This window comes from Citrus clementina, unplaced genomic scaffold (genome assembly GCF_000493195.1).
Source record: "Citrus clementina cultivar Clemenules unplaced genomic scaffold, Citrus_clementina_v1.0 scaffold_2, whole genome shotgun sequence".
NCBI lineage: Eukaryota > Viridiplantae > Streptophyta > Magnoliopsida > Sapindales > Rutaceae > Citrus > Citrus x clementina.
In genome coordinates, this window is record NW_006262688.1 from 11,627,062 (window position 1) to 11,642,573 (window position 15,512).

Here is a 15,512-nt window from a genome sequence, read left to right on the forward strand (position 1 = left end):
GATCTTCTTGATTCAATTTGATGTGAAAAGGGAAGAAAAAGATGGATTTTGGAGTGAAAAATGAGAGAGAGAAACCGGGTTTTAGAGAGAGAGCAAGAACCGGATTTCCGTTTGAAGAGGGAAGAGGAACAGTTGAAATAGCTTCCGAAATCAGAATTCCGGTTTGCACTAACCGGAAGTCCGGTTGTGACCAGAAGCTTGAAATCCGAAACCGGATTTTCGGTTTTCACTAACCGGAATTCCGGTTGTGACCAGCAAGGTTCCACGCAAAAAACGGTTTTCCGGATAACATGAACCGACTTGCCGGTTGGATCCAGAGGATAGCAATGCCGGTTTGCCAAAGTCTCGAAATCGGATTTCTGGATTGACATAACCGGAAATCTGGTTTGGTCCAGCAAGCTTTGCTTACGAATTCGGCTTTTCGGTTTTTATAACCGGTAGTCCGATTTGAAGCAGAAATGAAGCTTAGGAAATCCGGTTTTCCGGATTGAAGATCCGGTTATCCGAATGTTGTCCCGAGAGCAACCAAAACTAATCCGGTTTTTCCGGATTGAAAATCCGATTATCCGGAATTTGTCTCGAGAGAAATCAATAAGGAAAAATGATTTTCCAAATGAATAGAAAGGGAATATTTGCTAGCTCTTAAACTTGTATTACACACACCATTTTATTTCCGGCCTTAAAAATTGGTTAATTTTAAATCATTTTAAGATTTAAAACCTTTCAATAAGCCATTTAATGCATGCAACATAAAATCATAAAATCATAAAATCATAAAATCATAAAATTACAAGCATATCAAGCTATCTAATTTATGAACCATAAATCCATATAATAACAAACATATCAAGCTATATAGTAAAACATGAATTAAGATTCAACATTCATCATTCCAAGCTCATGTCTTATCTTTATAAAATGCTCTTCGCTAAGAGGTTTTGTAAAGATATCCGCAAGTTGATTTTCAGTGGAAACAAATTTAATCACAACATCTCCTTTTTGAACATGATCTCTAAGGAAATGATGTCTAATTTCTATATGTTTAGTCCTAGAATGTTGAATGGGATTCTTGGAAAGATTAATAGCACTAGTATTGTCACATAAAATAGGTATTTGATCAAGCTTAATACCATAGTCTCTAAGGGTTTGTTTCATCCAAAGAATTTATGCACAACAACTACCTGCGGCAATATATTCTGCCTCGGTGGTTGAAAGCGCAACCGAGTTTTGTTTCTTATTAAACCAAGAGACAAGAGAATGACCTAGGAAGTGACATGTTCCACTAGTACTTTTTCTATCAATCTTATACCTAGCAAAATCGGCATCCGAATAACAAGTTAAATCAATATGAGTTCCTCTACGATACCAAAGGCCAAGATTAATAGTGCCAATTAAATATCGAAAAATGTGTTTGACAGCAAGCATGTGAGACTCTTTAGGACAAGATTGAAATCTAGCACACAAGCAAACACTAAACATAATATCAGGCCTACTAGCAGTCAAGTAGAGTAAGGATCCGATCATACCTCGATAAGTCTTGATATCAACTTCCTTACCTTTCTCATCTTTGTCCAGCTTGATGGTAGTACTCATATGAGTGCTTTTTGCCGTTCCATTTTCATAGCCAAATCTTTTGAGTAGATCTTTCACGTACTTGGCTTGGTTTATGAAAATTCCTTCCTCGTTTTGTTTGATTTGAAGTCCAAGGAAGTACTTTAACTCTCCCATCATACTCATCTCAAACTCTTGGCTCATACATGATGAAAAATCTTTACACAACAACTCATTAGTAGAACAAAAAATAATATCATCAACATAAATTTGAACAATAAGTATGTCTTGGTTCTTATGCTTAACAAAAAGAGTTGTGTCCGCTTTTCCCATCGAAAAATTGTTATCTAACAAGAAGTTTTTAAGCCTATCATACCAAGCTCTAGATGCTTGTTTTAAACCATTCAAAGCCTTGGATAACTTATACACATGATCTGGAAATTTTTCATTTTCAAAACCAGGAGGTTGTTTCACATAAACTTCCTCCATAATATATCCATTTAAGAAAGCACTCTTGACATCCATTTGATATAAAATAAAATCCTTATGACATGCATATGCTAACAACATCCTAATGGATTCTAATCTTGCTACAGGTGCAAAAGTTTCATCAAAATCAATTCCTGCTTCTTGGTTGTAACCTTGAGCCACTAATCTAGCTTTATTTCTTACAACCACACCAGATTCATCCATTTTATTTCTAAATACCCATTTAGTGTCTATAATGGATTGATGTTCTGGATTAGGAACTAACTCCCACACATTATTTCTCTCAAATTGATTCAACTCCTCTTGTATTGCCATAATCCAAGATTCATCATTTTCCGCATCCGCAAAGGATTTTGGTTCAATTTGAGAAATAAATGCAACATGCTCACATGTGTTCCTAAGAGATGATCTAGTGGTAACACCTCGTGAGAGATCTCCTAAAATTACATACTTAGAGTGAGAAGATACATACCTCGACTCCTTGGGGAGTGTTTGTGAAGTACCTTCATTTTGCTCTGCATTTGGTTCTTCATGATGTTCCTTTTGAATTCCAGGTGGTGCGTTTTCTTGATTGTCATTTGATGCTTCTTCTTGTTGTTCTTCTTCTGCATTATCATCAACAATGACTTTCTCCGTAGAGGAGGGGTTAGTCTCATCAAATGTAACATGCATAGATTCTTCCACAACTAAAGTTCTTTTATTATAAACTCTATAAGATTTGCTTGAATTTGAATAACCAAGAAAGATACCAACATCAGATTTTAGATCAAATTTACCAAGATTATCTTTTGTGTTCAAAACAAAACATTTGCATCCAAAAACTTTAAAATAACCAATGTTGGGTTTTTTATCTTTCCAAAGCTCATATGGAGTTTTATTAAGATTAGGTCTAATTAACACCCGATTTAAAACATAACAAGCGGTGTTGACGGCTTCGGCCCAAAAATACTTAGGCAAAGAATTTTCATTCAACATGGTCCTAGCCATTTCTTGAATAGACCTATTCTTTCTCTCTACTACTCCATTTTGTTGTGGAGTCCTAGGTGATGAAAATTGATGTTCAATGCCAAAGTCATTACAAAAATTTTCAAATGCATGATTTTCAAATTCTCCACCATGATCACTTCTAATACAAGCAATAGAATAACCTTTTTCATTTTGAACCTTTTTATAGAAAATTCGAAATGCATCAATGGCATCATCCTTATTCGCTAAGAACAATACCCATGTGTATCTAGAATAATCATCCACAATTACAAATGCATAAAATTTGCCACTTAAACTAGCATATCTAGAAGGTCCAAACAAATCTATATGAAGCAATTGAAGTGGTTTTGAAGTAGAGACAAGATTCTTGCTTTTGAAGGAAGTTTTGATTTGTTTTCCAAATTGGCATGCTTCACAAATTCTATCTTTTTGAAAACTGATTTTTGGAAGACCTTTAACTAAATCATTTTTCACGATTTTTGAAATCAAATCCATGCTTGCATGACCTAATCTTCTATGCCATAACCAACCATCATCATGCAATGTGGAGAGACATTTTTCATATATAGATGCACAATCTATATTAATGGTATAGACATTAACACATCTATTTCCTACAAACAAGACTTTCCCATCACATGCATTCTCAATAACACATTTTGATTCATCAAAGATAACTCTATATCCTTTATCACATAATTGACTAATACTAAGCAAATTATGTTTCAAGTTTTCAACCAAACACACATTCTCAATGAGAGTAAAGGATACATTACCGACATTTCCAATTCCAATGATTTTTCCTTTTGAATTATCCCCAAACGATACATCTCCACCATTTTCGATCTTGGTAAAGCTTGAAAACCAAGAATAATTCCCTGTCATGTGTCTTGAACAACCGCTGTCCAAGTACCACTTATTCTTCTTCTTCTTTGAGCCATATAGAAAAAATCTCAAGTTTTAGGTACCCAAACATTTTTGGGTCCTTGAGAGTTAGCAATGGTTCCTTTCGGAACCCAAACACATTTCATACCATAATATGCATTTCTCTTCACTGCACATTTATTTTTCATATGGCCATCTTGATTGCAATAATGACATACAATTTTATTGTTAATAAATGTATTCTTCACAAAATAACTCTTGTAAAATTTTTGTTTCAAATTCGGTTTATAACCTATGCCACTTTTGTCAAATACACATTTTTGTGAGTTTAGCAAATTGTCCAACATCTTTTGCCCATTTGTGAATTTTAGCACAATTTCATTTAGTTCATTGCTCTTCTTTCTAAGCATTTCATTCTCATTTTTCAAGTCATTCATGTGTGACTCTAAGTGCTCATGTGAAGTGCTAGAATTCTCAAATAATGCAATACTATCATGCAATGTTTTATTTTCTAATTCAAGGCATGTAATCTTTGCACTAAATGAATCATTTTCATTCTTAAACTCTATCATCTTCTTTTTAAGACAAATATTCTTTTTACCAATCTTCATTAGCTCATCATGCAAATCATTAAAAGCATCATGCAATTCATCATATGTAGGAAGAACACTTACCTCATCAAGTTCATCACATGATTCTTCCCCTATGGCCATGAGAGCTAAATTTGTCATTTCTTGTTGCTCATCATCATCACTTGTTTCCTCATCGCTATCATCCCATGCGGCCATCATAACATTCTTCTTGAATTTGTTGAGAAGAGGACATTCCGGTTGTATGTGTCCGGGCTTCTTGCATTCATAACAAGTGATTGGCTCCTTCTTCTCCTTCTTATTCTTGTAGCCTCTAAACTTTCTCTGCTCATTATTCTTCTTGTAAAATTTTCTGAATCTTCTAGCCAACATAGCCAGCTCCTCATCATCCATTTCGCGCTCTTCATCATCCATTTCGCTTTCCTCATCACTCTCACGTTTTGAAGCCTTGAGAGCAATGTTCTTCTTCTTTTCCTCATGCCCTTTTTCAGCTGCCAAATCTTCTTCATATGAAATAAGAGAGCCAATTAAATCATCAATAGGTAACACATTTAAATCCTTGGCTTCCTCAATGGTAGTTCTTTTTGGTCTTCATTCCTTAGGTAGAGACCTAATGATTTTCTTGACTTTTTCGCTATTTGAAAAAGTCTTTTATAGGGCTCCTAGAGTGTTCACTATGTCCGTGAATCTAGTATACATAGAGTACACATTTTCATTTTGTTCTATTTGGAACAATTCATATTGTTGAGTGTACCTACTTATTTTGGATTCTTTAACTTGGTTCGTGCTTTCATAGACAACCTCAAGTTTGTGCCAAATCTCATTAGCACTTTCGCAACTAGACACTCTATGAAACTCTTTCTTATCTAAAGCACAAAACAAAGCATTCATGGCCTTGGAATTTAGAGAAGCTTTTCTCTTTTCGAAATCATTCCAATCCTGTGAAGGTTTTAAAATATCTTCTCCTACTTCATTTTTAGTCAAAGGCATGAAAGGACCATCATTAACGATTTCCCAAATCTCATAATCTAAGGCTTGCAAGTAAATTCTCATCCTAGTTTTCTAATATGGGTAATCGTTTCCATCAAAGTAAGGTGGTCTAGTGATGGACTGCCCTTCCCTAAATGTAGAATCATTTTGAGTTGCCATTGATCTTTAACTCTAGATGGTTAAATCTAAATAAGAGCACCTAGGTCTGATACCAAATGAAATATAAGTGTGCAACCCAAGAGGGGGGGTGAATTGGAAATTTAAAAATAAACCTAGCAAATCCACACAATAAGCAATCTAATGCCTTAATAAAAATTGAAAGCAATAAGTTTAATAAAGGCACAATAATTAAAGAGTGAGGGAGAAGAGAAACAAACACACGAATTTTTACGTGGTTCGGCAATCCCCGCCTACGTCCACGCCTCCAAGCAATCCAAGCTTGAGGATTTCACTATCCAAGCCTTTCCGAGGCTTCAACCGATTACAATTGACTTCTAGATGTCAATAAACCTTTACAACAAAGAGATTATCTCCTAATCTCTTCACTCAAGTGTCTCACACACTCAAACTCTTACAAATGAAATGAATAAATGAAAGTTACAATCAAACTCACTTAATGAGTAGATATTCAAAGATGAAGAACAATGAATGATTTAATGATTTGTGTTTTGCAAGTTGTAAGTTCAAGATATCACGTGTGCTTTTTGTTTTTGCTTGTTGGAGAGCTTGAAAATGAGTTGGATTTCAGTTCTTATAGTTTGAGCTCAAAAACTAGCCGTTATGCACATTTTGGTCGTAACCGGATTACCGGTTATGGACATCCGGAATTCCGCTTAATGTTACCGTTACAGCCACAAATTTGAATTTCTGAACATCCGGATTTCCGCTTTGTCACATTCGGATTTCCGCTTACGCTCAATAGCTTACTGCCCAACAACTGGATTTCCGTTTGTCAGGATTCGGAATTCCGCTTTTAATTCGGATAGATTCTGCCTAAAATCCGGACTTCCGTTTGTCAGAATCCGGATTTCCGCTTGCTACAGTAACTACTACAGTGAATATTTTTCTAAATTTATAGTTTGACCCCAAAACTTTATAAAACTGTAGTGTGGCCCAAAATATTATGAAAGTTTGCAAAAATGTCCAATTTCAGAACTTTAGAATAATGCTTTGTCAATCCCACAACTTTCTGAAATTATGACTTTGCCCAAACTTTGTGAAATTATAGAATGATCCAAAAATATTTAAATAGTTTCAAATAGGTCCAAATCCGAAATTTAAAATACTATTAAAGATTTTAAAATTACTTTCATTTTAGTCCAAAATACTTTAATTCCATAACATCATTTTCTTATTATAAAAGCACAATTCATAAATCTTTACTCAATAAATACATGTGGTTTGTTATCATCAAAATCAATATTTATAGCCATATAGGCTAACATAGAGCTATACTCAAGTTCACTAGAGCTATACACTAAGCTCTCTTGAACTCCCTATATCAATTCCCTAAATTAATTCATCAGAGCTCTCCATATTTTTTGAAATTCAAAACATCTCACTTCGTCTCCCCAATCACTTCAGCTCACCTCCCAAATCACCTTAATGCACCTTTCAGATCACCTCAACTACTCCTCCTACCCTAAATAGCTAAATACGCCTAAACCCCAATCTTTGCTAGCCCATTCTCCCTCCTAAAAATAATAAATCTATTTGTTTTAATCGAATTTGACTTGAATCTGGTGAGAACCACCCCTATATGGTTCAAATCGGATTCTAGCAAAAATTCGGTTTAAACAACAACTTATGCGAAAAAACGTAATTACCAACCCAATGAGAAATTGTTGGCAAGATTTAAATAATTTTTTTTTTTTCAAAAGAAAAAAAGGTAATTATTTTTTTCCTGTGTTTTATAATCTAACTGATAACACACGAGATTTTATTAAATATGATCACATGTCTAACTTGTCGACTTGGACCTCTTTTGGTGGGTATGGGTTTCAGGCCCAATACAATTACCAAATTGCCCATGTTATGTTTGTTGTACTCCTTAATGCATGTTCGTGCGAATGATCATTTATTTGAGATTATTAATTAATATTAATAATATAGAAATAATGGTTGAGCAAAATCAAAGCTGAATTATTTTTATTAATCGGTAGAGAAAATATTACAACTTGAACATGGTCGTCTTTCACACCTCGCGACCAAGCTGGCATTACACATACATTCATTGATACGTACGTACGTACGTACGTACATACATACATCAACACCCATGCATGTACTATTTCCTCTCCGGCTGGTAATTCAGCAGCAGCTAGCGACCAAAAATTTCGCAGGCTGCCTAATAGAGGGAGAAGGGTAATTAATTAATTAATTATTAACTTAAGCGCTTCTGTCGAGCATATCTTGGTACCTCTTGAAGGAGAGTTGCTTCTGCATCAATATCTGACGATGAAACCGCTGGATGAACAAGTCAGCAAGGTGGTCTATTTCATCTTCCAATCTGAACTCTTCCCCCTGTGGTTTCGATTTCTTCACCAAATCAATCACAGACCCTCCTCTTCCCCCGTTCTCCAGCTCCATATCATCAGACAACGTGTGCGTTAAGTCCGGATACTTATTCTCGTCATTCTCACCGCATTCTTCCTCTTGGTTCTCAAAATCATCAGCAACTTCCGTGTGAGTTGGGTTGGGAAGTGACTCGTGTACTGATGAGTACACGGCGTCGTTGTCATGTACTACAATCGCCTTGCTTTCTTCTTCTACTTCATCGTCTTCATCTTCATCTTTCTTCTTGCTGTGATGATAATGATGATGATGATCTTGCTGGCCCATCAGAGCCCGGAGCTTCTCAGAAACAGAGCTCATCAGGATCTTTTTGTTTCGAAGCAACGAGAATATGATCAAACGAGTCCTTATGTCCCTAGTCTTGGTCTTCAGAGCTAGGCTTTTCGCCTTCGCCATTGCCGTTACCACCGTTATTATCTTCTTCAAGAACCCTGAAGCCTTGTTCTTCATTGTAATTAACAAGTTAGAGAGATCGAGATCGAGATAGAGGTGTTGTTTGTTTGTTTGTACGTACAAAATATTAGTTGTAGTAGTATTCTTGAAAAGAGAATTTTAAAAGAGTGTTTTTTTCGTCATGGACAAGCTCAAGACAGGTCTAGGGCTTTATATAGAGCTAGGAGTTGAAAGGATATAATGGGGACTGTGTTATATGATTGGGTCCATACCCTTATTCGCCATTAGCCAAATTAATGTGCCTTTATTGGGTTTTGCGAAAATTGTTTGAGAGAAAGAGTGGTCATGAAGCAAAAGCAAAAGTGGAAGCAATTATTCAAGCAAGGAAAGTGAAAGTGAAAGCGACAAAAGTTGTGGGACACGTGGCTCCATGGCTAGGCTTTGATCTTAAGTATAAGGATTATTGTCGAGGGGGAAGCTGCAGATAAACTAAAGTTGGCAGGAAGGTAAAGAGTTTGTGGAATTATAAAGAGTTTATGTTCTTATTACTGTAAAAAATCTCTATATAAAATTGAGTAGTGGAGGAGGGAAGAGCTGCCTTTAACTTTTAAGATTTTAGTTTCGATTTAAGGAATTTTTCACAGCCACACTGATATTATTTAGATGCCATAAAAAAGTTACTTATGGTGGGGAAGGTTTCCTTAGTGCTGAGGAGAAACTAGTCCCATACATGCCCTAAATTATATGATATTTCTTGGTTGTTTGGATATATTGGTCCTTAAAAATTTTTGAGGGGTCCCCTCATTTGTCATTTCTTATTCATAATTTTTTTTTAAAGCGAAATTCCTTTTAAATTATTGTGACAATTTCTTTCTCAAAATATCCCATCTACTTGTGTGTATTAATTTGGTTGGATGCATTGATTTGTAAATATTATACTAGATGTGTTTCTAGATAATTTTTTTTTTAATCTCTACATATCATCAACAATCTTACAACATATATACATACTATATATCAAAAATTACTTCTCAGTAAACATCTTTAATTTAATGCAAATAATTAGGCCGCTATTGCACACGAAAAAGCCATGCATAATGGTATTTAATTTGTTCATTTTATTAAATTATTGAACTGAGATCCAATAAGAGTTTCATCTGCAGGGAGAACCGTTGATTAAAGAAAGAGCAACACCAAACCCACTACCAAACGCATCACCAGAAGCGCTTCTGCAACTTTAGCTTTATGTTTGTTTGTTTTGTAAAATGACAAAAATAAGCAGAAGCGGCTTCTTGACAGCAACTTTTTGTTAGTTCAGTCGGAACTATACTTGCCTGTACCAAATAACAACGATGAGAAAGCTGGTCCCAGCAGCCAGTTGTTAAATTTTCCTTCTTCTCTTTCTTTTGCTTAATGGAGTTGTGTTCAGTCTTCAATACAAACGGCTCCTAAAAGCTACCTACTATTTCCATTAATCCGTGGCTTTTTCAATCCTCAAAAGAATTTGAATACTGCTTTCATCATTTTTTTTTTAAATTTAATTTATTGATTCATCAACTATAAAAATTCTTTTGACTCTTGCCTCTGTTACGCATCTGCTTTTTCAATACTTAGCCTCTAAGGATATGCAGATATTTTTGTTCGTGCACATATCGTTTTTTACCTTTCAACATTTGCTGCAATTAATTTATTCACATTTCGTTTGTCATCATTCTGATATTCGAATCTGGCCTCCCCTTACTCGTTGCTTCCTCCTCCCCAAAGCGAAACATACATCTTCTCCTCATAACTATTATTATATTGCAAATATATTTGACTCTTTAGAGAGGTTTCTATGCTCATTAATTAATTAATCTTCCCTGATGATCAAAATCGAATCAATGCACCTAAATTGAAATCAAATTTCCATAGAGTTGTATGAAGAGAAGATTTCATGGCGGTTGGGGAATAGATTGTGGATGGAATTTAAGAAATGAGAGAGTATACATTTAAAATGCCCAAAACATTTTTATATAGAAGTTATGGATTGATCTCATTTTACATGTAATTTAATCGAGTTAATTATTCCTTCTCTATTCACTTTTACATACATAAAATTAGGAAGGGATCCAAGGCTGGCCCGGCTAGTCATATAAAAGTAGTGCTATATATACAAATATATGTTCCAAAATTTTCATCTTAAATGAGGTGTATGATAAACTCATAGATCATCACAATTGTAGAATATAATAAATCATTTTAAAGATTACTACAAATCATTTACAGTCTAGTGACTGTTAGTTACATTATATAGAATTAATATATGTTACTTTATTTAAAATGAACTATTCTAGATAAATTTTAAGATATATAGCATTATTAATTGTCCGATTAATCCCCCTACATATTCACACCTTATCTAGTAATAAAATTAAATAACAGAAATTTATCACTGCATGCATTAGTTTTAAATTATCTAACTAGTTCTCTCAATTTTACCAACTCTACATCTCAAGATGCATCTCTTGTAACTATTTACGCATATGTTCAAATATCGGCTCTATTGGTCATTTTACAAAACTAAAGTAATTCACTTTTATTATTATTAATCATACATTCACCCATGAATTACAAATATGATTGAAAGAAAAAGAATTGGGTGACTCAAACGTATCAAAAGACCATCTTCTTCTTAACTATATATCAACTTGACAACTTTCACATGATCAAAATTAACCCAAGTTCATTATAATAACCTATTATATATAGCAAAGAAAAAATAACTTTTGGTCAACTAATAGTGAAGCAGGAACTCTGTTGTCAGCAAGCATGAACTAGTTAATTAGATGTAAAACGTTTCTAAAAACAACGGCTAGCTCTCAATCTCATCTCGTGCAACTTGCATTGGCTCTTATATGAATTATAAAGTCAAAAGGGCAAAATTAATTAGTCACATTCTTTTTAATTTCTATGAACCAAATAAAGGTCGCAATTCCCGCACGCAGTATATCGTATGCTGCTTTTTAGTTGTCATACATAATTTCTAAAGAAGAGAAGAATTTTACGTCATTTCTTTTTTTGAAAAGTTGTGAAAAGTTTTATAACACGATCGAGCATTGAAACTTTTAGCATGCATGTTCAAGCATGAGCAATATTAATAATAAAAGTTTCATGAATTTGCCTCTATTCTTCCATTTCAGGCCAGGTCGTTCCTTTCTTGTAAATGCTGTAGATCTGTGGCCAGTAATCGATTTGAGTGTTAAAATGATCTATATTTGCTGTATTAGAGTGGTTAGGTTATTATATACAACTACAATGAGAGTAGCCAATACATACATATATTGATGATATACATTGGACTTGAAATCTTCAAACTCATTAAACGTAACGTTAATAGCAACACTTAATGTGGAACATTAATTAAATTCGAAACCTTCAAAATAATTACAATTCGTCGATCCTAATAATAATTATATTATTGTGTAGAATGGATGTTGATTAATTTGAGCCCCAGAATAGACTGGATCTTCCTTCAAATAATCTTCGAAAAAATCTTCACATAATAAGCCAACACACAGTAACATGTTAAATTGCAATTATAGTTAAATTTGTATAATCAAAGATAAAGCAGCCTTGAAATAAACCAACACTGCAAGTCTGTGACCATTAACTTATTGGAAACGATAAGCCCCTATGGACGTGGTCGGATTGGTTGTAGTGTCGTTGTAACCTCTGCCAAAAACTCAGGTTTTATTCTTGGGGTGGTAAGGGAGTAAAAATTGTATTTGGACTTACCCCCTTACCTTCAAAAAAAAAAAAAAATGGAAACGATAAGGGATTTTGATCATATCGATCATTTTCCGTCCATGTGCATTGCCCATGGATATACAAATATCTAAGGGAAAAGCAGTTATTTGGTGCCCACATACTTTCTTTCATTGATGTATCGACTTGTCAATTTTTACATAAACTTTATATAGGAACATAAAAAGGACGTACGTCTTTTACTTTTGCTTAACTAATAATGGAGCTAGGTCTATTGTGTTTGCATGCATGTGTAAACTAAAAACGTCTGTAATTACAAGGTCCACAAAGGCACACAATTAATTGAGCATGCACGTTTTTTTGTTTTTTTTTTATGAGTTTTGTAAACTTAAGCTTTATAGTTGCCACGCCCTGCAACAGTATATACATGGAAAAGGGTTCAATTTAAATATCTCTTTAAGAAAAGAGATTTGTAAAAGTGATAGGAAAATTTGGCATCGCATACGCACATGCATGAGCATTAGGGCTGTAAAGCTAGCTATGTAATTGCATTCGATCGTGGAGATTTTGTACACATTCATAGAATCACCATATCTTATCAATCAACTCGAGCTGTTAAAATCTGTATTGGCCTTTACTAAGATATTATTAAAAGTAAACTTGATCATATCAAAAAGCAAAAGAAGAAATCGGAAACAATTTGAGTGCGAATGAATGGCATGCACCATCGCGTGATTTGATTTCAACTAGCAATATAATAACTATACTAGATGATTTTTCATTTTCCTAAGTGGAAGTGCGAGGAGATTCTTTTGTTGAACGTAATTAAAATATTGAAGAAATTAAAGAATCAAGTTGTTTGTTGTTTGAAGTCATTGGCCAACTAAAATATTAGTCTTGTTGTCCCAACTACTCACTTTAATTCACTATTTACATAATTGATTATGTTAGTCAAATTATTCACACCTGAGTCATGTTGCATATGCTTTTGTATATTTGAAAATAGAATAATTTCATGGATGGAAAAACCTAGAATTTAATTAACCCAGAAGTTAACTGATTGGTAATTGAATTATGTGAATCAATTTAACCAGTTAGAAACAGACTCGTTTGATTGTTCATCATCATATGCCAAAATAATTAAGTTGACCCAACTCTTTTTTTTGGGAGGGGGGGGGGGGGGGGAACTCTCCAAATTTGATATGAGCAAACTGTGAAAATAATGTGTATGATTGTGTTTTAACTGGTCAGTTATCTCAACTTTCATCATGTACATTAAATAAAATTTGATAGTTATTATAAATATCTATTCCCTCTTTCTTATTCTAGTAGTTTCATTAATATTAGTTAAAATAGGGTAAATGCTTGTTTAATTCTTGTATTTTAATTCAAGTATCTATTTAGTTCCTATAATTAAAAAATTATCTCAAGATACCCCTGATGTTAAAAGTGTTATATTCTTATTTTTTTTTATTTCCTTTTACAATAATACCATTGCAACAATATTCTTGGGTTTTATGTTAATAAAAAGAAAAAAAATAATAATTTATCAAAGGAAAATTATCATTCATATACCCTATATTTGCTCTGTTATCAAAAATACTACAACACTTTGAGGGTGTATCAATCGCCCACCCTTAGTTGACAAAATGTATCAGCCGACCACCAAACCGTTAGTTGTCGTTTGAAAGTTAACGGAGTTACAGTGAATTGACGATTTTACCCTTGAAAATTATCACTTGTATACCCTTAAATTCTCTTTTTATCACTTGTATGCCCTTAAATTATCACTTGTATCATATGAAAAGACCAAATTACCCTTCTGACATCATCATACTTAAACGGCAACTAACGGTTTGGTGGTCAGCTGATACATTTTGTCAACTTAGGGTGGACAATTGATACACCCTCAAAGTGTTGTAGTATTTTTGATAATGGAGTAAACTAAGGGTATACAAATGATATTTTTCCTTTATCAAATTAACATTAAAAGTAACACAAAAATTTACACCAACTTTTATATTATTATTTTAATTTTAGAATTAATTTGTTAAATTAATTTTTTATAAAATGATCATTAGTAAGATTTTTGTAAGGATATTAAACATTACCTTAAGTTGACTAATATTAATTCACTTATAGATAATTATTAGTAAGATTATTGCAAACGTAAAAAAATAATTGTTCTTTTGCACATATATTTATTGGTTAATTTAATAATAAATAATCATTGATTAATTTACTAACTAATTTTTTTATAGATAAATTAATTAATGTCGAAAATATCTATATACCTATATAAAGTTGGGACTTGAGGAAGTGATGTGGCATCACCATTTCTCATCATCTCATATTCTCTATTATCTAATAAATTGGTTGAAATTAAAAAATAATTACATTACAAAATATTAAAATAGAAAATAATTATTAGATTATAAATGATTATATGTCTCTTCCTCTTTCTATTTAAATTCAATAATATGTAACCGTTAATAATAATTAATTATAAGTCTTCAAACATTAATTTATTTTATTATGCCAACAATTAAACTTTAGTGGCTTAAATATATCAATTAATTAATATAGGAAGGAATGTTCCTTCATCTTCCCTCAATAAAGCCATTAGGGTCTAATTTTAATGCTATAATCTCATATTTAATTATGCAATCTTTTGTTTAGTGCCTTTTGGCTTCTTCAAACTCTATAAATATTAAGTAGTTAAGATTTGTGACATTATTATTTCTCATCTTTTTATATTCTCTATAATATAATATATTGGTTGAGATTAAAAAATAATTACATTACAAAATATTAAAAATAGAAAATAATTAGTAGATTATAAAAGATTATATGTCTCTTCTTCTTTCTATTTAAATTCAACAATATGTAACCATTAATAATAAATTAATTATAGTTTTGAAACATTCATTTATTTTATTAAGCCAACAACTAAACTTAAGTGGTTTAAAATACATCAACTAATTAATATAGGAAGGACGATTCTTTCATCTTCCCTCACCAATACCACTAGAACCTAATTTTAATGTCATAATTTCATATTTAATTATGCAACCTTTTATTTAGTGTCTTTTGGCTTCTTCAAACTATATAAATATTAAGTATTTAAGATTTATTATGTTTGGGTTTTTTTTTATTATTTAACCAACATCCTTTATAGAAATGTTCTTGTGTTTTTATTTTTTGACTTATTTACATTTTTTGTATTGTGTACTTCATGGAGTATTCTTTTTTTCATGAGTTAAACAATGATAAAGATAGTTGGATGATAAGGGTTAGACTTTGTAAAAT

The 15,512-nt window shown here is 32.8% G+C and overlaps 1 protein-coding gene across 1 annotated transcript; it reads right to left on the reverse strand.

Annotated features, from left to right (window-relative positions):
• Positions 1-7,639: 7,639 nt before the first annotated feature.
• Positions 7,640-8,636, reverse strand: LOC18051332. Its single transcript, XM_006446810.2, has one exon. The coding sequence runs from the start codon at positions 8,514-8,516 to the stop codon at positions 7,881-7,883; it is 636 nt and encodes a 211-aa protein (XP_006446873.1). The 5' UTR covers positions 8,517-8,636; the 3' UTR covers positions 7,640-7,880.
• Between the last annotated feature and the right edge of the window lie 6,876 nt (positions 8,637-15,512).

Bases quoted from the DNA above. Each gene is read 5' to 3' on its own strand.
- LOC18051332 (XM_006446810.2), bottom strand. From the start codon at position 8,516: ATGAAGAACAAGGCTTCAGGGTTCTTGAAGAAGATAATAACGGTGGTA.